This window comes from Phoxinus phoxinus (assembly GCF_949152265.1).
Source record: "Phoxinus phoxinus genome assembly, chromosome: 6".
Classification (NCBI taxonomy): Eukaryota; Metazoa; Chordata; class Actinopteri; order Cypriniformes; family Leuciscidae; genus Phoxinus; species Phoxinus phoxinus.
In genome coordinates this window covers 33,609,284-33,633,931 of record NC_136881.1, presented here as the reverse complement: position 1 = coordinate 33,633,931, position 24,648 = coordinate 33,609,284, and the positions used below count along the sequence as shown (strand labels likewise).

The 24,648-nt window shown below is 39.1% G+C and overlaps 3 protein-coding genes across 4 annotated transcripts; 2 read left to right on the top strand and 1 right to left on the bottom strand.

The window, feature by feature from the left end:
• The first annotated feature begins 578 nt into the window (after positions 1–578).
• Positions 579–7,924, top strand: ebpl (EBP like). The gene is made up of 4 exons (XM_079617416.1): positions 579–1,018; positions 1,113–1,182; positions 5,377–5,515; positions 5,689–7,924. The coding sequence occupies exons 1-4, from the start codon at positions 638–640 to the stop codon at positions 5,918–5,920; spliced, it is 822 nt and encodes a 273-aa protein (XP_079473542.1). The 5' UTR covers positions 579–637; the 3' UTR covers positions 5,921–7,924.
• On the bottom strand, positions 7,918–9,246 carry arl11 (ADP-ribosylation factor-like 11). Its single transcript, XM_079617417.1, has one exon. The coding sequence runs from the start codon at positions 9,084–9,086 to the stop codon at positions 8,556–8,558; it is 531 nt and encodes a 176-aa protein (XP_079473543.1). The 5' UTR covers positions 9,087–9,246; the 3' UTR covers positions 7,918–8,555.
• Positions 9,247–11,264: 2,018 nt separating this feature from the next.
• Positions 11,265–24,450, top strand: rcbtb1 (regulator of chromosome condensation (RCC1) and BTB (POZ) domain containing protein 1). 2 transcript variants are annotated; one of them, XM_079616068.1, is made up of 12 exons: positions 11,265–11,441; positions 13,686–13,886; positions 14,037–14,187; positions 14,403–14,569; positions 18,812–18,970; positions 19,088–19,195; positions 19,791–19,933; positions 21,059–21,249; positions 21,348–21,474; positions 21,566–21,717; positions 22,860–22,990; positions 23,224–24,450. In XM_079616068.1, the coding sequence occupies exons 2-12, from the start codon at positions 13,761–13,763 to the stop codon at positions 23,362–23,364; spliced, it is 1,596 nt and encodes a 531-aa protein (XP_079472194.1). In that variant the 5' UTR covers positions 11,265–11,441; positions 13,686–13,760; the 3' UTR covers positions 23,365–24,450. The 2 variants fall into 2 exon arrangements, with proteins under 2 accessions (XP_079472194.1, XP_079472193.1); XM_079616067.1 differs by having other exon boundaries at positions 11,265–11,496.
• Positions 24,451–24,648: the final 198 nt, after the last annotated feature.

The following is a 24,648-nucleotide window of genomic DNA, read 5'->3' as shown; positions in this document are numbered from 1 at the left end:
TGCTTATGTATCAATGAACCTAACCAAAATAAACTTGCTGTTAGCCATCCTTTTTATTGCTCTCTTATGATTGACCTTTTGATCCCTTTGTGTCTCTTGTCTTTTTCCCATTAGCGACCTTTCCTTGTCCCTGTTTTGTGTATTTAATTTGTATTTCTATGATTTGCTTTCTCTCTTTCTAATGTGCAATAGCTGTGTTATTTATCATGAAAGTTTTAAGGGAGAGATTGGTGCTAAATAAGAATCACACCTGTGTCCGCACCATGCGGAAATCCATTATAGGGTAAATTATTACATTGGTGATGTGAAATATGTAAGTTTCTAACATATTGCTACTTAAGAACTACAATTACCACAAGTATGATAGTTTATACCCACGATGGATCAGACAAGCGGTGTAGTCCTTATGGAGCAACTTACTCCCAACCTACATTTTTTAAAAGTTGGTTAAAAAAATATATATTTAAATTGTAGAGAAAAATGTGTAATTCTAATCATAAGTTGAAAATGTGTCCATGTTATATTCCAAATTGCATTCATGGCTAATTCAATTTCTTCGTTGGCCTACAAACTGACGCCATGACTCTGTTTATAGACATTTTCATGCTGTTCCAGCTGTTTTTAATATATCTATGTAATGGCGAAAAGATTACTCAGTGAAATAAAACATGATAAATTGGCGCTAAAACATGTTCAGTTCGGTGACGTGGACGGAATGAAGTGGAGAGAGTTCTGCGCGAGCCTATGGCTGCACACCGTTAGAACGATGGGCGGAGTCTGGAGATGTCATTCAACCACTGAGAACTTATCCAAACGTTCACCGAGTCTGACTCGATTACTGGATATAATGGGAGAAGCCGCACTTTTCACTAAAGTAACGGTTTATTCTCTACTCGCGTGTGTGGCTCAATTTGCTGTCGGGTTTGCTTTCGCGCAAAAATGGGGGAATAAATGTTCAGCTGTTGATCGGTGGGTCCTCGTGTGGTTATTTTACGACGCAATAGTTCATTTTACTCTGGTAAGTATAAAGGTGCACGTGCATACAAGAACGCTTTCGTTATGCCTGCCTGTGTAACTACCTGCTCGCCTCTTGTCTGTGTTTCACTGTGCAGGAGGGACCCTTCGTCTACATGTCACTTGTTGGAAATGTAGCAACTTCTGACAATCTTTTGGCAGAACTATGTGAGTATGCCGTGTTGCAACACTCATCGCCTAAAGGAAAATAACAGGTGATTCGCGCTGATTAAACTGTTTGCTCAGGTGTAGAGCCGTTGACTTGGGTTTAGTCAGGTGCAAGAATATGGAGCTTATATTATGACAAAATGATTTGAATTTGAATTGTGTAAATCTGAATTATTTGCAAGTGTAATCTAACAAAATTGAATTTTAGGTGGTAGTTTAAATAGTTCTGAATTTGAATTTTTTTAAACGAATATTGAACATTTGAAATTTAACAAATTGAAATGTTTTTATGGCTGAATTTTATAGACATGTATTTTCAAACAGTAATATTCAGTTTAAAAAAATTCAGATTCAAGTTTTCAAGATGAAGAAATTCAGAACTTCAAATTCAGTTTTCTAAAATTCAATGTCAAAAATTCAAGTTCAAAAATTCAGATCTGACAGAAAGTAGGTCACAGGTCATCCACAGGGAAGAGTAGATGATCTCAGAAAAGTCGAACAGAGCATTTTGGCCAATTGGGGACTGCGGAAGTTTTCCAGCGCGAACATGGTGGTGGTTCAAGAGGTTGCCACTCTCTGACTCTTGTCATGAATCGCCCGGAGGTCTATTACATGTACGACGCAGTCTAGACCGGACGCGAACGGTGCGACGCGACCCGTGAAATCCCCAACAGCACACGGATTCCCCATCCTATTTCTGACCTAGTCCCAGCTCTTTGCAACAGTCGCTTCAAGCCGTGTTGCGTCGCGCCGCTCGCGTCCTGTCTGTGTAACTGAGGTCTAGTAGACAAGGTGGCGTTCTAATCAATTTTACACAAAATGTAGGCTACTTTAAAACAAACACCAGAGACCGCTTAGACAAATGTCCCACGTGCTGAGAACGCTAACCTAACATATAAACACAAAATCATTCATGTTTAAGAATCTTAACGTTACCTCCGGGCGATACAAGAGTGGACATTCTAAAACGCTCACGTGAAAAACGCTTAACGTGGCTCACTGTACGAAGACAGTGATATTAAAGGACCAAACTCAGTACAAATCATATTAATAAACCATACTTTGTATAAAAAATCAGATGAGCCCAGAATACCTACGCAACGCGTTTAATTGTGCGTTAAGCATGTTCTTACCATAGAAAACCGTTATAAGAAAACGCTTAACGTGGCTCACTGTACAAAGACAGTGATATAAGGACCGTACACATCATATTAATAAACCATACTATGTATAAAAAATCAGATGAGCCCAGAATATGAACGCAATGCGTTTAATTACGCGTTAAGCATGTTCTTACCATAGAAAACCGTTATAAGAAAACACTTAACGTGGCTTAATAAACCTTAAACCTGATTTTTTTATACATAGTAGGCCTATGGTTTATTAAGGACCATTTAAGGTTTATTAAGCCACGTTAAGCGTTTTCTTATAACGGTTTTCTATGATTAGAACATGCTTAATTAAATGCGTTGCGTTCATATTCTGGGCTCATCTGATTTTTTATACAAAGTGGTTTATTAATATGATTTGTACTGAGTTTGGTCCTTTAATATCACTGTCTTCATACAGTAAGCCACGTTAAGCGTTTTCATATCGGTTTTCTATTAAGGAATTTCTATTAACGCGTTGCGTTCATATTCTGGGCTCATCTGATTTTTTATACATGGTTTATTATTATGATGCGTAGGCTACTGAGTTTGGTCCTTGTCTTTGTACAGTAAGCCACGTTAAGCGTTTTCTTATCGGTTTTCTATGGTAAGGAAATGCTTAACGCGTTGTGTTCATATTCTGGGCTCATCTGATTTTTTATACATAGTATGGTTTATTAATATGATGTGTACGGTCCTTATATCACTGTCTTTGTACAGTGAGCCACGTTAAGCGTTTTCTTATAACGGTTTTCTATGGTAAGGAAATGCTTAACGCACAATTAAACGCGTTGCGTAGGTATTCTGGGCTCATCTGATTTTTTATACAAAGTATGGTTTATTAATATGATTTGTACTGAGTTTGGTCCTTTAATATCACTGTCTTCGTACAGTGAGCCACGTTAAGCGTTTTTCACGTGAGCGTTTTAGAATGTCCACTCTTGTCATGAATCGCCCGGAGGTAACGTTAAGATTCTTAAACATGAATGATTTTGTGTTTATATGTTAGGCTAGCGTTCTCAGCACGTGGGACATTTGTCTAAGCGGTCTCTGGTGTTTGTTTTAAAGTAGCCTACATTTTGTGTAAAATTGATTAGAACGCCACCTTGTCTACTAGACCTCAGTTACACAGACAGGACGCGAGCGGCGCGACGCAACACAGCTTGAAGCGACTGTTGCAAAGAGCTGGGACTAGGTCAGAAATAGGATGGGGAATCCGTGTGCTGTTGGGGATTTCACGGGTCGCGTCGCACCGTTCGCGTCCGGTCTAGACTGCGTCGTACATGTAATAGACCTCCGGGCGATTCATGACAAGAGTCAGAGAGTGGCAACCTCTTGAACCACCACCACGTTCGCGCTGGAAAACTTCCGCAGTCCCCAATTGGCCAAAATGCTCTGTTTGACTTTTCTGAGATCATCTACTCTTCCCTGTGGATGACCTGTGACCTACTTTCTGTCAGATCTGAATTTTTGAACTTGAATTTTTGACATTGAATTTTAGAAAACTGAATTTGAAGTTCTGAATTTCTTCATCTTGAAAACTTGAATCTGAATTTTTTTAAACTGAATATTACTGTTTGAAAATACATGTCTATAAAATTCAGCCATAAAAACATTTCAATTTGTTAAATTTCAAATGTTCAATATTCGTTTAAAAAAATTCAAATTCAGAACTATTTAAACTACCACCTAAAATTCAATTTTGTTAGATTACACTGCAAATAATTCAGATTTACACAATTCAAATTCAAATCATTTTGTCATAATATAAGCTCCATACTAGAAGAAGAATTTGATTTTAGACGAATACAGTAGTCCGACATCTAGTGGTGTTTGTTTGTATTATGTTTAGCAACATTAGTGCAATGTTCAAAGTCCATTCATTCACTGATTATTCATTGAAAATAAATCAATTCAAAAATTGTGAAACTATTTTGACTTTAATTTAAAAAGTAGTTCTGCCTACAGTTAGATAGTCATCATGTGTTTGCACTGGTATTCCCCACCCCACACAAAAATAGATGTAATACACAGTGCTCTAAAAGGACAAGATAATGCACCATAATTAGTCTGCTACTTTTGTGCTTTATGTTTCAAGACTAAGCAATAGTTTGTGTCTTGACAACTATTGAAGACAGTAAATAGCAATTTTTTATTTTTGGTTGCTTTATTCCTTTAAATAATTGTATAACTAAGTTAAAAATGAAGTATACTTTGCCATTCTCACTTAATTACATTTTTTTTACTGCCAAATAGTTTCAGAATGTCCTACTTCCTGCAGCCATGCAGTTCCATAACTTTGTCTATTAACCATGGACATTTATGCATTTTTATTTACATTTTTGGGTGAACTAACCCTTTAAACAGTCACTTTAAAGGGTTAGTTCACCCAAAAAGTTAAATTCTGTCAGTAATTACTCACCATCTTTCGCACAGAAAAGGACATTAAAGACTTTCGTTCATCTTCGGAACAAAAATTAAGATATTTTTGATGAAATCTGAGAGCTGGCTCACTCCTTCATAGGCTGCTAGGTAATTGCATCTGCCGGCCCAGAAAGTTAGTAAACATCGTTAAAATAGTCCAAGTGACTAACAAAAAAACAAAAATAACGACTTTATTCAGTTTCCTTTGTCCGTGTGGTCCTCTGACATGAGTTCACGAGAACGCCACGCCGCATGTGCGAGAACTGAGAAGATGGTGATCACGATAATTTGATGGGAAAGTGTGAAAGTTTTGTTTTCTCATTGGTTTCTCATGATTCGGATATCCAAGGAAATACACTACATCGAGACCCATCTGCGTCATCTTCTCAGTTCTTGCGCATGCGTCGTGGCGCTCTCGTGAACTCGCGTCAGAGGCCCACACGGATGCAAGTACTAGCAGCCTATGAAGAAGAGAGACACCTCTCAGATTTCATCAAAAAATATCTTAATTTTTGTTCCGAAGATGAACGAAAGTCTTACGGGGTTGGGACAACATGAGGGTGAGTAATTACTGACAGATTTTTCATTTTGAGGTGAACTAACCCTTTAAAATACTCAACAGGGAAAGAATATGGCAAGGCAGATGAGCGCTGGTTATACTCAGACCCGACAATAGTATCTCTAGAACTTCTGACAGTGGTTTTAGATGGTTCTTTGGCCCTGCTTCTGGTCTATGCCATCATTAAAGACAAACACTACAGGTAAGTACAGTCATTTGTTTTAATGTAAATCCAATCCATGTGATGAGATCCATTATGTCTAAATAAGAATTTACCTAATTGTGATCATGCAATGTTTTGTCTTAAATTAATAACCTATTTTTAAACTCAAAATATCCACTTTATATATATATATATACTTTTTTTTGAACCAGGCACTTTGTTCAGATCACGCTGTGTGTGTGTGAGTTGTACGGGGGCTGGATGACCTTCTGTCCAGATTGGATAATCGGAAGCCCTAACCTGAACACCAGCAACTGGCTGTACCTGTGGGTCTACCTGGTGTTCTTCAATGGGATCTGGGTGCTGGTGCCTGGACTCCTCCTCTGGCAGTCATGGAGGGATTTAAGAAGAATGCATCAGTATCCAAAGAAGAAGAACAGATAAAATCAGAGCAAGCCTGATAACTAGTAATTAACCACAAAATGATTAGGGGCCAAGCACCGAAGGTGTGTAGCGTAGCTAGGCACCTATTGTAATCTTTAATGTTCTTATTCTTCTTCCTTTTCTTCTGCTCTGGAAGTCTATGGCAGCCCATGAAATGCTTGTGGGAAAGTTATGAAATTTGGCACACAGATAGAGGACAGTCTGAACTGTCACCATAGCAAATGTGGAATTTCAAGATGATTCGATTCTATGACGTAATTTTCCATCATGAATTTTTTTCCAAAAAGCCTACTTTTCCTCCTATTAGGTCGTTGCTTTAAAAAAAAAAAAAATCCAATCATCTTCAGACAATGCCAACAAAAAGTTATGGAATTCAAGTTGATTTGTCAAACCGTTCTTGAATCGAGCGCAAACAAATTCGGCTAAGTGCCAGGAAAAATGAACATGACCGTTTTGCTTATTCTGACCACACTTGGTGTGTTATGACAACCATGACCTGAGGCTACCTGCACAGTTTCGGTGCTGTGCCACCTAGTGGTCAGGAGATATCGAAAAATATTTTTTTTGCTTATAACTTCTGAATAGTCACGAAAAGTTTTCTTTAGATTCTGGGCAGCATGTCGAGTCATATGATACCCAATTTTCCCAATTCTATATTTTATGAACGCATTGGCGTGTCGTTACGAAACTCGGTATGTGTCTTCGGTACCATACTCATACCATTGATTGTACTCAAAAAGTTTCTGGCCAGTTGCACCTTGTGGTCAAAAGATACAATGAAATTAACCAAAAGGATAATAACTTTTGAATAAATTAGATTACTGGTATGAAACTGGTCTTAATGGATCCCTTGGGTCATGCTGAGAACATGGATACCAATCTTGCCATTGTCAGCCAAACTTTCTATCCACCATTTAGATTTTCTTTAAAAAAGTACTTTTTCAAACTCCTCCTAGACCATTTTTCCGCATCGACAAAGTTGATGCCATGGTGCCAAAACTACTCTTAGGCTGTATCTCTGCAAAGCTTTGGAATATTGACACCAAACTTTGCATGTGACAGTCGCCTCACTGTCCTCAGCGCATAAATTTAGTCACAGTGCCACCTGTTGGTCGAAAGTTTATTTGATTTAATAAACCATTAAATAAAAATTTTAGTGACTGTCTTTATGATATTTTTTTTAGCCATTTTGCCTAAAATCATCTTAATGTCTTTAATTGCTCGTTGTTACAGTTGGTCAACATTACTCCCAGCCATGTTGGCATGACTTATTGTGTTCTTTGTGTTTGGCCCTGATAATTGCTGCTTGCAGCGGTATTTATTATTGCAGTTATAATCAGCCTCTTAAACTCAATAGAATGATATGTAGAGACTGGGTGTGATGCAGTTGAAGTATCATACACATTTATTGGGTACACAGAGGAACGCTCGTTATCTTTGCATAATTGCCGTGGTAAAGACACAAAGGAAGCTCACACAAACCACTGACTCATTGACACATACTTTTTCTTGTACTATCTGCATTCCTGTCTATGACACCTAACACTGAAGCCCTTATGTCACAGTAGCTCTTTTACACCTTTCTAGGGCCACGTTTCCCTGCTAATCCTTACCAAACTACCTTATCCAGTCTGATAGAAACCACAAATTGATTCCAAATGAATATAAAAAGTTATGTCAGTTTGTTTCATCACACTTGTTTGCTTCTCCTTAATATAAGGATGAATCATGTTTCTTTGTACACATGACAGCATAACTATTTTCCTGCTGTATTTTGTTCATAGTCCGTTATATGCAGGTCTGAATTACTTCATTGTAATTTCAGATACTACGGTAACTTGCTACACAATTTAGGCATTGCAATTTCACTACAGCTTCATGTGTAAATAATAATGCAGTTTCATTCTTTTATAGATAATAGTGTGTGTACAATAAGGTTCCATTTGTTAAAATTAATTGACTACATCAGTTAATATGTCTGAACATGCCTAACATTTATTAATCTAATTTAATGTTAATTAAACATTTACTAATACATTAATAAAATCAAATGTTGTACCTAGTAATATTTAATTGAGTTGGGATGACCTAACAATGTTTTATTTTTAAACAAGAGTTAAAAAAAAATACTGTAACAAATACAGTGCTTATTGTAGTTAATGTTAGTTAATGCATCAACTAATGATAACTAATTAATTGGACATTTTTGTAAAGGGCTCCCCTTTTTAGAATGAAATTGCGTTTAAAAACCACCTCGTTTCTATGAATTGCGCTCAAGTTTTAATTATTTTTTCAAAATTATGTACAGTAAGACAATTGCACTACAGGAGACACAGGAACAGGACATTAAATTACATGTATATATATATAAAATAGATGCAGTGCAGAACATGAAGACAAGTAACACAACATAATATTTACAGGATACACAAAAACCATGAGTAAGTACATTCGTTAAATCGGTCAGTCGACTTTCCTCCTTTCCATTCTTTGTGTAGTTTTAGTATGATGGTACCATGATCAAACCTCTTAACTTTGCGTTCTGAGGTTTAAATTAAATAAAAGGAGACTGTCAAGATACTATAAGTTTGAACTGCATTCTTTGTATTCCATAGATAGTGAGATAGTACCTTCCTTACGCTTTATGTAGTAGTTTAGCTATAGAGAGAAAGGCTTGTTGGAGACCCAGTCCCTTCATGGCGCTGCAAGCTTGGATCTCCCAAACCCGATCTGTGTAACTATCCAGTCCCAGCAATGAAGACACCTCTCTAATAGTAATAGAGTTTGGCAGATCTTTTTTGTTGGCCAGCACCATCAGAGGAACTCCTTTCAAATGCTCATCACTCAGAATCTTCTTCAGGGCTTTCTTAGCTTCTCCCATCCTGGCCTGATCACTGCTGTCCACCACAAACACCAGTACTTTACATCCCTCCAGGTAGTATCTCCAATTGGGCCTCATAGTCCCCTGTCCCCCAACATCCCACACGGTCAGTGAGGTCTTCTTGTCCAACTCTACAGTTGCAACATTAAAGCCCACGGTAGGAGAGGTGTCCATCACCACTCCCCGCTGCTGTCTGTACAACAACGTGGATTTTCCAGCTGAATCCAGACCCATGAGGACAACCTGAGGAGTCTTTTTAAACTCTTTAGACTTAATGATACCCATCCTTGTTTGAAAGACGCGTTCCCGTTTAAACTTGCTTATCTCGGTACCTTCGAAATGGCATCTGGCACCAGGATCCTCGATTTCTCTCTTCTACTTCTGTTTTCCTGTGATGTCGTATGCAAAGTAGAAGCGACACTGAACTACTGTATGCAGCTGAAATTATAGCTCAGGACTGACCGTGTGATACTGCCAGACGAGTTGGTTAAGATTTTTAAACCGGTTTGTTAACTTTACATGCGGGCCAACCTGCTCGGGAATCCTAGAAACTAAACTGTACTGTAAATAATGTGAATGATCTTATGTCGCTATGCTTGAATGTACAGTCAATGAATGAATGAATGGGCAGGGAACTACTCTTATAGTTACAGGGAAGTCTACTCTTAAACTAAAAAGTGTACTGTACACACACACACACACACACACACACACACATATATATATATATATATATATATATATATATATATATACTCAACACTCTTGCCTCATTTAGTATACATGATATGAATATGCAAATGAGCCCCGCCTCCACTCACTCAGCATAAATATGTAACCCCTTAGGTCCTACTCACCCCACTCTGTGGCCTCGAACCTTAGTCTCTGGTGTGGGAGGCAGGCGCTCTAACAAGGAGGCTAAAGACCATACTCTCTACTAGCTGGCTTACATACATATATATATATATATATATAGAGAGAGAGAGAGAGAGCCTATCAGGACATTTCATGAATATGTACTGAAATTAATGTTTCTAAGCTTTTACCTTAACAGTATTATGGCGCTTTTCCACTACACAGTACCAGCTCGCCTCGCCTCGACTTGACTCGCCTTTGTTTGGTTTTCCACTGTGTAAAAGTTGTACCGGTACCTGCTTTCAGGTACTTTTTTTCGTATCAAAGGTTCTAAGCGAGCTGAGGCGATACTAAAATATGACGTGAAACACGGCAGACTGCTATTTGGTCAGAGAGAATCGTCACTATTCACTGCGTCATCATTGCACGCGCCAGACGGAGTATCCTGAATAACCCCGGCATTTTTAAATAGTTTTGCCAGAGATTGCGTGATATACCCATTACTAATATTATGTAAAACAGCATACACTTGATTTCCTCCATTGTCCTGTGTGTGTGTGTAGCTATGACGACCAGGTCCTATTGTGGAGGTACTATGTGCAATGGAAAACGGAGCGAAAAGCGAGCCGAGGCGAGTCGAGTCGAGCTGGTACTGGTAATGGAAAAGCGCCAATAGTCTTCTGCTGCTACCAGTGGTACTACTAAAATACCAGTAAATTATGAACTAAAATATAACAACAATAGTAATAGTAAATATATTTAGAATTTTTCTTTGCGGAAGTCTTTACAACCCAAATCCCGCCCCCAGCTCCTCCTCTTTCTTGTTTTTATTGATATTATTATTACTATTAACATGTATGTCGCTTTTTTACAGTCTACGTTATGCCCCAGTTTTTTTTTATTTCATTATGCCCCAGCGTTTATTTTAGTTGATTATGATTTCACTTTTCTAACTTAGTGTGTAATGTTGCTGTTTGAGCATCTGCAAAGTTACAACGCTCAAAGCAAAGGGAGATATTTGCTTTTAAAGAAATTGTTTTTTAAGGACTACAACAAAGGTAGGGATTACATGACATTCCTCACGGGTTAGTGACATCACCAACCCTAGAATTTACATAAACCCCGCCCCCTGAACACGATTTATAGATTATCAAGACAGAATATGCTAATCAATGACTAGAAGATAACTACACATCAGCTCCATAAATTCATCAACTAACCATTAAGAAATGTCCTGTTGCATTCTACGTGTTGTCACTTCTTGAGTCTCTCCATTATTGACATCATCTGACTCAATGAGTTTGAACATAAAAGGCTAAACGTTTTTGAAATTATCAATCCATATCTGTGTGAGGCAAAATGACGCAAACTGTTGAAGCTCCACCCTCTGTGCCGCGAGCAGCAGCTCATTTGCATTTAAAGGAACATTTTGCTGTTTTGTTTTTTCACTCTCAAAAAGTGACAATTTTAACATGTTATATAAAAATATCTGTGGGGTATTTTGAGCTAAAACTTCACATACACACTCTGAGGACATCAAAGAAGGGCATTATACCACCCATTTAATCCTTATACCACTTTATCTCCTGCCGACTCTTACTAGCCAGTGGAGTAGGAGTGATTTACATGAAGTCTGTGATTGGACAGTTGAGCCGTCGTTCACGCATCCGTAGCAACAGTGATCAGGAAACCATAGACCAACAAGTACGTTTGTTTCCTCGCTGACGTGAACGCGCTTCCGTGGGCAAATCCTGCTGGCGCTGCAGCCTGACAACATTTCTAGAGGTACTGGACTGGACAACTCGCTAATTACATGGTCTCGACGTCCTGTAGAAATTAGGTAGGTTTTGCTGCGTTGACTTGATGATAACCGTTTTTCTGCAGCCTGAATCCACCTCATGTCCTGATGGAGCGATCCCGTAGCTGTCAGGCTAACCGAGCTTTAGTAACGCGAGCCTGCAAGAAGATACGTTTAAACCAACACTGCTCATTTAGCGATTCCTTTAACATGGACATTAAACACAGGCAGTTTGTTTGTTTTGTTTTGTTTTAATGCAATTTGCTACAAGGTAACTTAGTGGCTGATCCCTCATCAGCTGTAAAAGTGACAATGGAAGCTGTAAGTTAGCTAACGTTAGTGAGTTTTGCAGCTGTTTCGTCGTTATATACGTTAATACGACTGTACCGAAGTGTTTCAGTGACAAAGAAACTGGCAAATAGGCTTTATGAACCATTAGTTCTGTACTGTATCACATACAAAAGCCTTGCTTAAATGGTGTAAGCATAGCTGCCAACTTTTGAGTTTAGCTTGGAGTGAGATTGGGGGGGGGGGGGAATGGGAGAAAAAAAAGGGAGAAAATTTCTCCCACATTTCTGTGTGTGGGAGAAAAAAAAACTTGCATCACAATAAGTTGTGATTGTCAAAACATTTGGTAACTTATTTTTATTAAGTTTACTGACAACATGTTACAATGTTTAGCTGCATGGTTACAATTACTGGCTGGTTACTGTATTTATTATTGCTTGACATCTTGATTCAATATCGATTCATTTTGATAATTATTAGTTACAGTAGATACATGTTAACAAATAAATCACTAATGCTGAAAACATAGAGAGCCCTATTTTTTTATTAAAGGTTAAAAATAACAACTTAAATAAAATATAATGCGTTCTTTATTATAACAACTTTAGAATATTTTAATGATATAAGTAAAAATATATGTAGCCTAATATAGTGGACATATTTAACAAAACTCTCTAGCTAATTTTTCCAGCCTATAAATGGTCATTAAATTGCTTTCCTGATGTAAATGTAACTTATGTGACATTGTTCTAGCCGACCTGTTTTGCAGTCCATTTACATTTAACATTTACCTGTTTTATTGACTTCTTACCGCGGTTGAAAAACACTGATTGATCCGAGGCATACATTTCGGTAAGTTCGGGTTTATTTACTAATATCTCTCAGCTGAGCTCAGATTCTCATCACCAGTCGTCGCGGTTTTCCGGTTTTCCCCGCCGTCTTTCCGTCTTTCTTGTATCTCTTCTTCTGTTACTAAGTTCGGGGTGCAGCGCATAGGGTTCAGTGACGCTCATCAGCGCCATCTATGGTCGGGGAGTTTTTTTTTTTTTTTTTGCGTGAGAAATGTGATGTGTGGCGTGAGTGCGTGTGAAAACAGGCAAAACCGTGTGTCACACGGCGAAAGCGTGAGAGTTGGCAGCTCTGTGTAAGTGTGTGAAAACTGTGGTGATATAGTGGTAAAAGACCTAGACTACTAGTGCATTGGGAAGCTGTCATTCTTGTTATTAGGCAATTAACTTCAGGTTGATCCAGGGAGGATGACTTGCAAAAACAGTTTGGAGAAAATATTTCATTGCAATTGAACAACAAAACCGAATTCTGCAGTGTAACATGCTATACCTCACCTGAAACTACTTTAAACTCTATACTTGCATTTTTAAAAATAAATATAAGTATTAAGATATTAACCGTTACATTACATATTATTACTGTTAAAAAAATCCATATGTCACAGAACTATTTAAGTGCAACTAAAATACTAAAATGTTATTAAGGTGTGGATTTCAATAAACACTACCCTAAGTCAACCCACCTTTATTCTATACCACCGTATACAATACATATTGTTTCAAATCAGCTTTACAGTAATAAACAGGAAAATAACAAAGTCAATGATGCAGACTTCACCAAACCTGAGACAAATAAAAATGTTGGTGTCATTATTCAGTCAAGTCAGTTCATTTTTGCTTCAGTTCATCAATTATGAAATTAGTTGAATTCAGCTATAAGCAGCTTTACAGAAGACAACAGTGTCATTATTCAGCTTGATTCAGTTTTGATTCACTAACATTATTGATGTTGCAAAATTCAGCAATTATTAAACAGTAGTTGATTCAGCTAAAAATCAGCTCTGCAGAAGACCGTAGTGTCTCCATCCAGCTCAAATTTTCTACTGATGCAGTAATGCCAGTGCAGAATCCCTGACATTTAACATCTGTGTCCAGTTTCAAAGGCACGCACAGCTGCCGGGTATCTTCAGGTGTCTTCTCGTCTCCAAAGCCTGTCCCCTGCACTTGGCCATGGTGGATGTGAGTAAGTGGCCTCTCTTCACCCTTTTGAGTGCACAGGAGCTCGCCTCCATTCGACAGGCATGCATCTTTGGAGTAGCTGCTAATGAGGCCATCTACATCACACACAATGACGAAGTAAGCTGATGAAGAAACCGATAGTATCTGTGTGGGTCTTGGTGGTGTAAGCTTACATGACCCTTTCAGTAGTTTGTAGCAATGGAATGAAGGTTCACAAAAGGCTTCTGTACCTTTTATATGAAAACTAATCTGAATGTCCTGGCACAGGTGTATGTGTTAGGTGTGAACTGCAGTAACTGTCTGGGCACAGGAGACAGCCAGAGCACCATTGTTCCTAAAAAGCTGGACTGTCTGAGTGGAAAGAAGCTGGTCAATTTGAGCTATGGCAGTGGTCCTCATGTTTTGCTGGCCACAGACGGTGAGTACAAGCGTAAATTCTTCTGTTCAATGTCTAAATCTGATTAAATCTAGTTATAGTGAAGGCGTAATGTGAAATTACTTGCTTGTCTCTTGATAAAGTTGTCAAGTAACATGGTTGCATTACAGTTCTATCTAAATATTTAACCACAGAAATGGGTACCGGTATGTATTTTACACTTTTGTCTTATTCAAAGTCCTTTTGTCTCCTTACAGAGGGGGAGTTGTATGCATGGGGGCATAATGGATACAGTCAGTTGGGCAATGGGACGACCAATCAAGGTGTCTCTCCCGTTCTGGTGTCTGCTAACCTGCAGAACAAGAGGGTGACAGAGGTGGCCTGTGGTTCTCACCACTCTTTGGCTCTGACCCATGAGGGTGAGGTGAGGCTTGGGAACTGTTTTTGCGAAATGGCTTGGGAACTGCATGAGAATGGAAGCCCATTTCTGGCACACATGCTTTGTTAAATCATAATGACCTCAAAAGTGGAAATTGAGAAGTAATTAAAGATCTACAGAAGTATAATTTGACATAATTTTAAATTATGATATACATAATTCTGAGAGAACAGTAAAAAATGATGACATAAAAACATAAAACAAGTGTCAAAATTATAAGATACAAAATCATAAGTATGACATTACAGGTCGAAATTGAGCTTCTAAGTCAATAATACGATAAAAATTATTACATTCTTTTTTATTTTTTTGATATAATTATGACTTTTTATCTCATACTTATAACTTTTTGTCTTAATTAATGGTGCTTGCCTATAGGCAAAGCAACATTAGTGTTCTCTTGCATACTTATTAATGGTGCTTGCCTATAGGCAAAGCAACATTAGTGTTATTGCTCATACTTATTATAGTTTTTCTTATTCTTATTATTCTGGACAAAGTTTGGCGCGAAACTCGCCCCGCACCGTTTGTCACAGACCCCTGAGTGAGGTGTCAAATCGACCGGCTCATTAAGGAGAGGTGTGCTATATCTTTTCTAAGCGATCGGGTGTACGATGTTCGCACAGCGGACGAAAAAGCGGCCAAAAAAGTCCCATTGACTTAACATTGCGGAATTTTCAGAAATTCAAATCCCAACTGTCATTTTTCACACACACAGACACAAAGGGCCTGACACCCCTGCATGTCTCCCCCTCTCTCTCCCTCAGAGGATTTATATTATCCAGCAGCCAATAAGTAATGGCCTAAAATCTTCATAGCCACACCATAGCAACCAGTTACAGCACCCTAGCAACCATAGGCTATAGGCACGAGGCCGCAGGCCTCGTGCACTCATTATAATGCACTCGTTTAATAGAGATTTTAAATACTCTATAAAAACTCACTCATAGGCACGAGGCCGCAGGCCTCGTGCACTCATTATAATGCACTCGTTTAATAGAGATTAAACTCACTCGTAGGCACGAGGCCACAGGCCTCGTGCCTGACCTTAGCCCTAACCCCATAGTAACCATCTGTGGTGCCCTAGCAACCAACCAGAACACCCTAGCAACTGCCTAGCAACCGCCTAGCAACCACCCAGAACACCCTAGCAACCACCTAGCAACCGCCTAGAAACCACCCAGAACACCCTAGCAACCGCCTATCAACCACCCAGAACACCCTAGCAACTGCCTAGCAACCGCCTAGCAACCACCCAGAACACCTTAGCAACCACCTAGCAACCACCCAGAACACCCTAGCAACCACCCAGAACACCCTAGCAACCGCCAAGCAACCACCCAGAACACCCTAGCAACCGCCTAGCAACCACCCAATACACCCTAGCAACCGCCTAGCAACCACCCAGAACACCCTAGCAACCGCCTAGCAACCACCCAATACACCCTAGCAACCGCCTAGCAACCACCCAGAACACCTTAGCAACCGCCTAGCAACCACCCAGAACACCCTAGCAACCACCCGAACAACATGAATAAGCCATATCTCAGCAGCAGAACATCGTACAGATATGGTTGTTGGCTCGTATGCAATCATGTACCACACTCTAGCAACCGGGTCGTGTTTTTTGCCACTGCAAGCACCATTCACATTTTCTTCTGGAAATGTACGTTCTAGTTATTCTTCTTTTTATAATTCTGGACAAAAGTTTGGCGCGAAACTTGCCCCGCACCGTTTGTCACAGACCCCTGAGTGAGGTGTCAAATCGACCGGCCCATTGAGGAGAGGTGTGCTATATCTTTTCTAAGCGATCGGGTGTACGATGTTCGCACAGCGGACGAAAAAGCGGCCAAAAAAGTCCCATTGACTTAACATTGCGGAATTTTCAGAAATTCAAATCCCAACTGTCATTTTTCACACACACAGACACAAAGGGCCTGACACCCCTGCATGTCTCCCCCTCTCTCTCCCTCAGAGGATTTATATTATCCAGCAGCCAATAAGTAATGGCCTAAAATCTTCATAGCCACACCATAGCAACCAGTTACAGCACCCTAGCAACCATAGGCTATAGGCACGAGGCCGCAGGCCTCGTGCACTCATTATAATGCACTCGTTTAATAGAGATTTTAAATACTCTGCGGCCGAGTGCCTAACCTTAGCCCTAACCCCATAGTAACCATCTGTGAAAACTACCAACCACCTAGTAACACCATAGCAACCACCAAAAATACCTTAGCAACTGCCCTGAACACCCTAGCAACCGCCCAGAATTGCCCTAGCAACCACCCAGAACACCCTAGCAACCGCCTAGAACACCCAGAACACCCTAGCAACTGCCTAGCAACCACCCAGAACACGCTAGCAACCACCCAGAACACCCTAGCAACTGCCTAGCAACCACCCAGAACACGCTAGCAACCACCCAGAACACCCTAGCAACCGCCTAGAACACCCAGAACACCCTAGCAACCGCCTAGCAACCACCCAGAACACGCTAGCAACCACCCAGAACACCCTAGCAACCGCCTAGCAACCGCTTAGCAACCACCCAGAATACCCTAGCAACCACCCAGAACACCCTAGCAACCGCCCAGAACACCCTAGCAACCGCCTAGCAACCACCCAGAATACCCTAGCAACCACCCAAAACACCTTAGAACACCCTAGCAACCACCCAAAATACCTCAGAACTCCCTAACAACACCATAGCAACCACACATAACACTCTAGCAACCACCCAAAATACCCTAGAACTCCCTAGCAACCACCCAAAATACCTCAGAACTCCTTAGCAACACCATAGCAACCACCCAAAATACCTCAGAACTCCCTAGTAACACCCTAGCAACCAACCAAAATACCTTAGAACTCCCTAGCAACACCATAGCAACCAACCAAAACACCCTAGCAACCACCCAGAACACCCTAGCAACCACCCATAACACCCTAGCAACCGCCTAGCAACCACCCAATACACCCTAGCTACCACTCAGAACACCCTAGCAACGACCCGAACAACATGAATAAGCCATATCTCAGCAGCAGAACATCGTACAGACATGGTTGTTGGCTCGTATGCAATCATGTACCACACTCTAGCAACCAAGTGTCGAGTTTTGCCACTGCAAGCACCATTCACATTTTCTTCTGGAAATGTACGTTCTAGTTGAATATCTTATAATTTAGATTTTTTTTATCTTAATGATTTATCTCATAATTTCAACATGCTGTAATTATGACTTATCTCATAAGTTAGACTTTTTATCTCAATTGCAACTTTTTATTCCATAATTATGACTTAGGATCTCATAATTTAAAAGTAAGCATAATTATTACTTTTTATGTCAAATAATGCTTTGGTAAATCTTCCCTTTTTATGAGTCAGAAATGGGTTTTCTATCCATAAGAGACTGCAGATTTAACCTAATATCGATTAGTCAGCCATCGTGACCCATCCGTGGCACAAGATGAGTATATGTTGGTTGACAAGTTTATCTACCGTGCTTTCTGGAAAATAAGTTGCACCAGCTCGTTTAGAATAATGTGAAATACCGGTAAATAACATGTCATGTTTACAAACATTATACACATGAAATGCCCAGATTTATTGGCCAACTTATTGAAGCACAGCCATGTCGAATAATTAGGGTTAAACTGATGGCATGCTGTGAATCTAGTGGCATTGACTAAAATAGTTTCAGAATATAGGAATATCTTAACTTTGCTCTGTCACATGCTAATCCCATAATCCAAGCAAAATCCTTCCTGTTTTTTTTTTTTTTCATATAACAATTTCCCTTTTATCAGTCTCTTTATAAACATTCCAGCAGTGGGTTAAAAATGTAGGTTACATATTAAAGGGTATTAGATGGATTTAGGTTTGACAAAACCCTCTTCTCTCCCCCCATCTGTTTAGCAAGTAGAGTTAGCCGCTTAGCCTCGTCGTGCTCGCTGTAATGAGGAGCATGTGACCTTTTTCACTAAGCTGAGAGGGCTTTTGTTCTCAGTGGAACTACCAAGATCAGCTTGGGTGTAACAGTGTGTGTTTGTCCGTAGTAATAATTAATATTCAGCTTCATTAAATCATCTAGATGTACAGTGAAATAGTATTTTGTATTGCTCATTTAAAAACATTGGCAGGCATTGTTCATAGACGGCCAGGCCGGCGTTTTTATGAATGAATATTTGTGACTTAATGTCCCTGCTAATTCTAAGTCGTCCTAGGTGTTTGCATGGGGCTACAACAACTGTGGTCAGGTGGGGTCAGGGTCCACTGCCAACCAGCCAACACCTCGTAAGGTGTCCCACTGCCTCCTGAACAAAGTGATGGTTAGTATAGCCTGTGGACAGACTTCATCCATGGCTGTGGCGGATAACGGTGAGGTAAGGGATGAAATGAACCATTCATACCACATTGTTTTTGTAAGCTTAAAACATTTAGTAGTATACATGTGTTGTGTCGCTTGCTTGTTAGAAGTGAAATGTGTGTTGGTGTTTCAGGTTTATGGCTGGGGTTACAATGGGAATGGCCAGCTGGGGTTGGGGAACAATGGGAACCAGCTGACTCCGTGTCGTCTGATTGCTCTACAAGGCCTCTGTGTGCTGCAGGTACGGACCAGAAGATCTGCTATCTTTTGAAACAGATTGTCAGCTAGACATGTAATATACACTACTGTTCAAAGGTTTGGTTTCAGTAACCAGTTTTTGTAATGAAATAAATACTTTTATTGAACAATCATGCATACATTTGAGCAAAAGTGTCAGTGAAGACATTTATAATGTTACAAAAGATTTAGCTTTCCAAAAAAAATCCTGTTTCTATTCATTAAAAATCCAGCGAAAAGAAAAGCAGCACAACTGTTTTCAACATTGATCCTAAGCAATGTATCTTGAGCACTATACCAGCATATTATAATGATTTCTGAAGGATCATGTGACACTGAAGACTGGAGTAATGATGCTGAAAATTCATATTAAAATAGAAAACGGTAATATTTGTAATAAAATTTGTAATATTATTTCACAATATTATTAGGTTTTTTTTTAGACTTCTTTCAAAAACATTAAAAAAAAAATTGACTATTTTTTTTAGATTTGGCAACAATAAAGCAAGCATTTTTTTTTATTCTGCACAACCCATGTGACTACGCAGATTTTTTAAATGTAAGGGGGTGTAAAATATGTGCTTGTGACACTTCTACAGGTTGCCTCAGGTTACGCTCATTCTCTAGCACTGACTGATGAGGGCCTGCTGTATGCATGGGGTGCAAACACTTACGGCCAGCTGGGCACCGGCAACAAGAGCAACCAGCTCAGCCCTGTTCAGGTCATGACTGAGAAAGAAAGGTAATGGAGTTTATGAATGAATATTTTTTTATGACCCATCTACTTGGTCACTCACTGACTCCCAAAACAGTATCGCCATTTTTAAAGGGATAGTTCACCCAAAAATCTGTCATTGTTTACTCGCTCTCAAGTTGTTCCAAACCTGTGTGAGTTTTTTTTTCTTCCTCCGTTGAACACAAAATAATATATTTTGAAGAATGTTGGTAACCAGACACTTGATGGACCCCATGGACGTCTATAATAGGAAAAAATAAAAACTAAGACAAAAGCACATACAATTAATACAACTAAAATAAAAACTCATTTAAATTAGTGAACAATTTAAAAGTATATTTAAAATTATACTAAAATAGCACATCTTAAATCCAATGAACTGCCTGTAATATATAGTGTAGAATCCTAACCTACATGGATCCTATGCTCAACTCTCTCCTAATCGTTTCTCCTGCACATCACACATGCTTCTATTTGATTTCAGAAGAGTTTGGCCCTAGCAAGTTGCTAAGCGAGCAATGTGATACTCAATCAGAGTTATTAAATAATATCCTTTCAAGCTTCAAAATCAGGAGAGCCATTCACGGCCATTATAAAGTCCAAAAAAGTGCATCCATCCATCATACAAGTAATCCACACGACATATTTAAAACTTAATAAACTAAAATAACTAGCTTCCGGCAGATGACTCACAGTGAGCTCACAGTAAAGAGCTCGTGTTGGTGAAAGCTGCATGATGTTGACATTTGCATTCAGTCAGTCCCATTGTTGATCTGAATAGTTGCATCCCAGGGAGATTTCCTGTTGGTCTGGTGGGAACTTCCTGAAAGTCATCCTGTTTTGAGTCTAGTGTGCTCTCTCATACCCTCGCTGCGGGGTCACTGCAGTTATCTCTGCTAGTATTACTTTGCAGAATCTGCATAATAATGGAACTAACAACCCAGTAATCTCTAATGTTGGGAGAATAAGACTCGAATAAGAATCTGGCTGATGTCTCCCTGCCCTTCTCTTGGTTCTTTCCCCTTTGTGCCCTTTCCTCCTGCATGTATCCTTCCTCGTGTCCCTGCTCTCCTCCACGTTGGCCTTCTCCATTGCTTCCTGCTCTTTGACTCCGCCTCCTCCCTGCTCCAGGATTGTGGAGATCGCCGCATGTCACTCCACACACACCTCTGCGGCAAAGACCCAGAGCGGCCAGGTGTACATGTGGGGGCAGTGCCGCGGACAGCCCATCGTGCTGCCACACCTCACACACTTCACCAGCACGGACGACGTCTTCGCCTGCTTCGCCACGCCCTCTGTCATGTGGCGGCTGCTTGCCATGGGTGAGTTTGTGTCGGCATCCATCATTGTTCCGATGTTTAGCTCAAAAACAGATCCTACAGTCTCTGCTGTTACATAACTGTGCTGTGTTTGTTATCAGAGCATGATGATTTCCTGACTGTGGCCCAGTCTCTTAAAAAAGAGTTTGACAATCCAGAGACCTCTGACCTCAAATTCAGCATCGACGGGAAGTACATCCATGTCCATAAAGCTGTTCTCAAAATCAGGTGATTACCTCACTTCAGTGTCATGACTAATAACTGGTGTATTCAAGGATCACTTTCTCCTCTTAATCCTTTAATTTCTGACTCATCGCAGGTGTGAGCACTTCAGATCAATGTTTCAGTCACACTGGAATGAGGATATGAAGGAGGTGATCGAGATCGACCAGTTCTCGTACCCAGTGTACCGCTCTTTCCTGGAGTTCCTCTACACTGACAGTGTGGATCTTCCTCCTGAGGATGCCATCGGTGGGTTCTGCTCCATTCTCACACCTGGTTTACAGAAAAATGAGTAAAAGAAACCAATAACCACTCTTTTTGGGGATTTTTTAACACCCCTTTAAATGGACCAAAACTAAACCAGGTGGAAAAAACATGGCCTTAGTGTGGACTCCTCTCATTTTGGTCCATTTTTGCTGCCGAGTTGCAGTCCACTTTCCATTCACACTATTGTTTTTTGGAATATAAATCACTAGAATGTTATATACCGGTAAATTAATGATGACTAATGATCCGTGTAGTAGTAATAATAATAATAATACTTGATTATTAGTAGTAGTAGCAGTAGTAGTAGTAGTATTAGTAAAAAAAAATATATATATACATATATGTAATTATTATTTACAATAACAATAATAAATCAATAATAATTAGCTAATAATAATAACTGCTAATTATGCACTATAATTATTAATGTGTTCTTGTAAATGATTATTATATTGTACATCATAATAATTATATTAACTAATGATGTGTTATATTTACTAATGATGTCTTATATTGAATACATAAATGATGATTAGTTATTATTTTAACATTGTTTTTGTAAATAATTATTATGTTTTTGTAAATAATTATTATATTATTGTAAATAATAATTATAACTGGTTATGTTCTTTATTATTAAAAATAATAAAATATTAAAGTCACCATTAAATCAAAATCAAAACTTTTTTTTGTTTTACATAATGTTGCAGTGTTTATTCTAAAAGACTTATCCATGCAAATTATTTCTTTGAAATTCATATGTCCTGACTGCTAACTGGCATTCATTTAGCAATTGGATTTCTACGATCCAATCAATTCCTGAAGGATGAATCCAGTCCCGCCCTACATTCGTGTCGTTCCTGAAGCCATTTCACTCGGCTATATATCGCAATAGTGAGGAAAAGACTTATCGCCGTTTCATGCATTAGTAATCTAGTACTGTATGCTTCTGTATATTTTGTATGCACTGTAACTTGTAACAACCAACAATATTTGGAATTTCACAATTGTAAAGTCAACCTTACATTCACAACGCATGTTAAACAACAATGCAGAATTCAGAAAGGTCAAAGCATTTGTTGTAGCCATTAAAAAGAATGAATGGATTTGGCTGTCTGTCACAGGGTTACTGGATCTGGCAACCTCATACTGTGAAAACAGGCTGAAGAAGTTGTGCCAGCATATCATAAAGAGAGGCATCACGGTGGAGAACGCCTTCTCTCTGCTGTCTGCTGCCATCAGATATGATGCTGAGGTAAAACAAAACCATCCTGGAGGCCTGGCTTACTAGAGCACCCGGTTTACTAGATACTATTAGCTCTTCTCGGTCTCACTTTGTTTGCTAGTTTTTGGCATTAATCGAAAAGTCAAATATTTTTGTAAGGTTATACAGAAAGCTAATGATAATCATAGATGGTATTATTGATTGTTCTTGCTCGCTTGTTCAGTCCCTCATAATTAAACATTCATGCTTTCTTTCATATGAAGGATCTAGAGGAGTTCTGTTTTAAATTCTGTGTGAACCACTTGACTGAGGTCACGCAGACAGCTGCGTTCTGGCAGATCGACGGCAACATGCTGAAGGAGTTTATCTGCAGAGCCAGCCACTGTGGAGCCTTCAAAAACTGACTCTGTCCACCCGCCTCACACACACACACACACGCACACACACACACAACCAGTCTGTTACTGCAGTCAGTCCTCTTCACAGCTAGTAGGCGCTGTTACAGCAGACGGTCACTGACACAGCGCCCTCTGTTGAGCACCAGAGAAACTCTTTCATGATGGTCAATGTCTGTGTTTATCTCATTCTCATGTACAACCATTTCACATTTAGGTTTTGCACGACTTTTTGGAAAAGACGTGATGCCTGCTACTAGTAACAAATTCTAGTGCCTCAGATGAAAATAGTGTTTGCATAATAAAGTCAGGGTGAGTTTGGGCCAAAAAGAGGCATAATTCCACTTAAACATGCACCACTTAAAATCAGACCTTATACTTTTTCCACAGAAAATAGTGAATAGAGGTCACTAATTCGTTTTTTGGTTTCTTGCTGTGATGCAGTGCATTACAGTTTGCTCATTTTTTTTAATTGTCTTGTCTTGTGTTGTACTGGCTGGGATCTGTAAATGTGCATTATATTGTCCTACAGTCAGCAGACCTTATTGATATAGCACACTCGCTCATTTTTATGTAAATGTTATTTGACCAAAATAAAAATGATTTATTCATTTTTGCTTAAGTTGAGTCTTAAAACCTGGGCATAGTTTTTCTTGTCTAACGTATCGGAAACCGTTTGCTATCGCTTAGTTTAGAAACTGTTGGTGCTGTGAATTACAGAAGCAGCATTTACAACAATGACTGTTGCACTTAACCAGTCTAATGTTTAAGATTTGCTAAAAATATATAAAAAAGTATTATACATAGTTGCACTAGTAGTTTCCTATACAGGAGCTGCTCATATAGGATCACTAGAGGGTTTGTATCAACTTTTGTTATAGGTGTGAATCACTTGTATGACATAATACTAATGCCTGTGGTAATTTTGTTTGTTACATATTAACCAACTGTATTTTTGTTTTTCACATGTACATACTGTACAGTTTTTGCATTAGTTTTGTAAATTAATCTGTGCGCATCACGTGTGCCACAGTCTCTCTTGTAAGTTATAAAACCTGAACCTTTAAAGTAAAATAAAGCTTTTCTTATAAGTTGCATTTGTTTGTTTTTTAATTGTGTGTTTAAATGTATGGCAGCATATTTATTTATTGTAGATATATCTGTTAAGACCTTAAAACTTGTAATATGAAACCAGTTCATTTTACTTACTAACATGAATCAGATGTCATTGTTTTTAATTGTTTAAATGGGGTGATTTATTATTAGAATTACACATTTATTTATTTTTTAGCA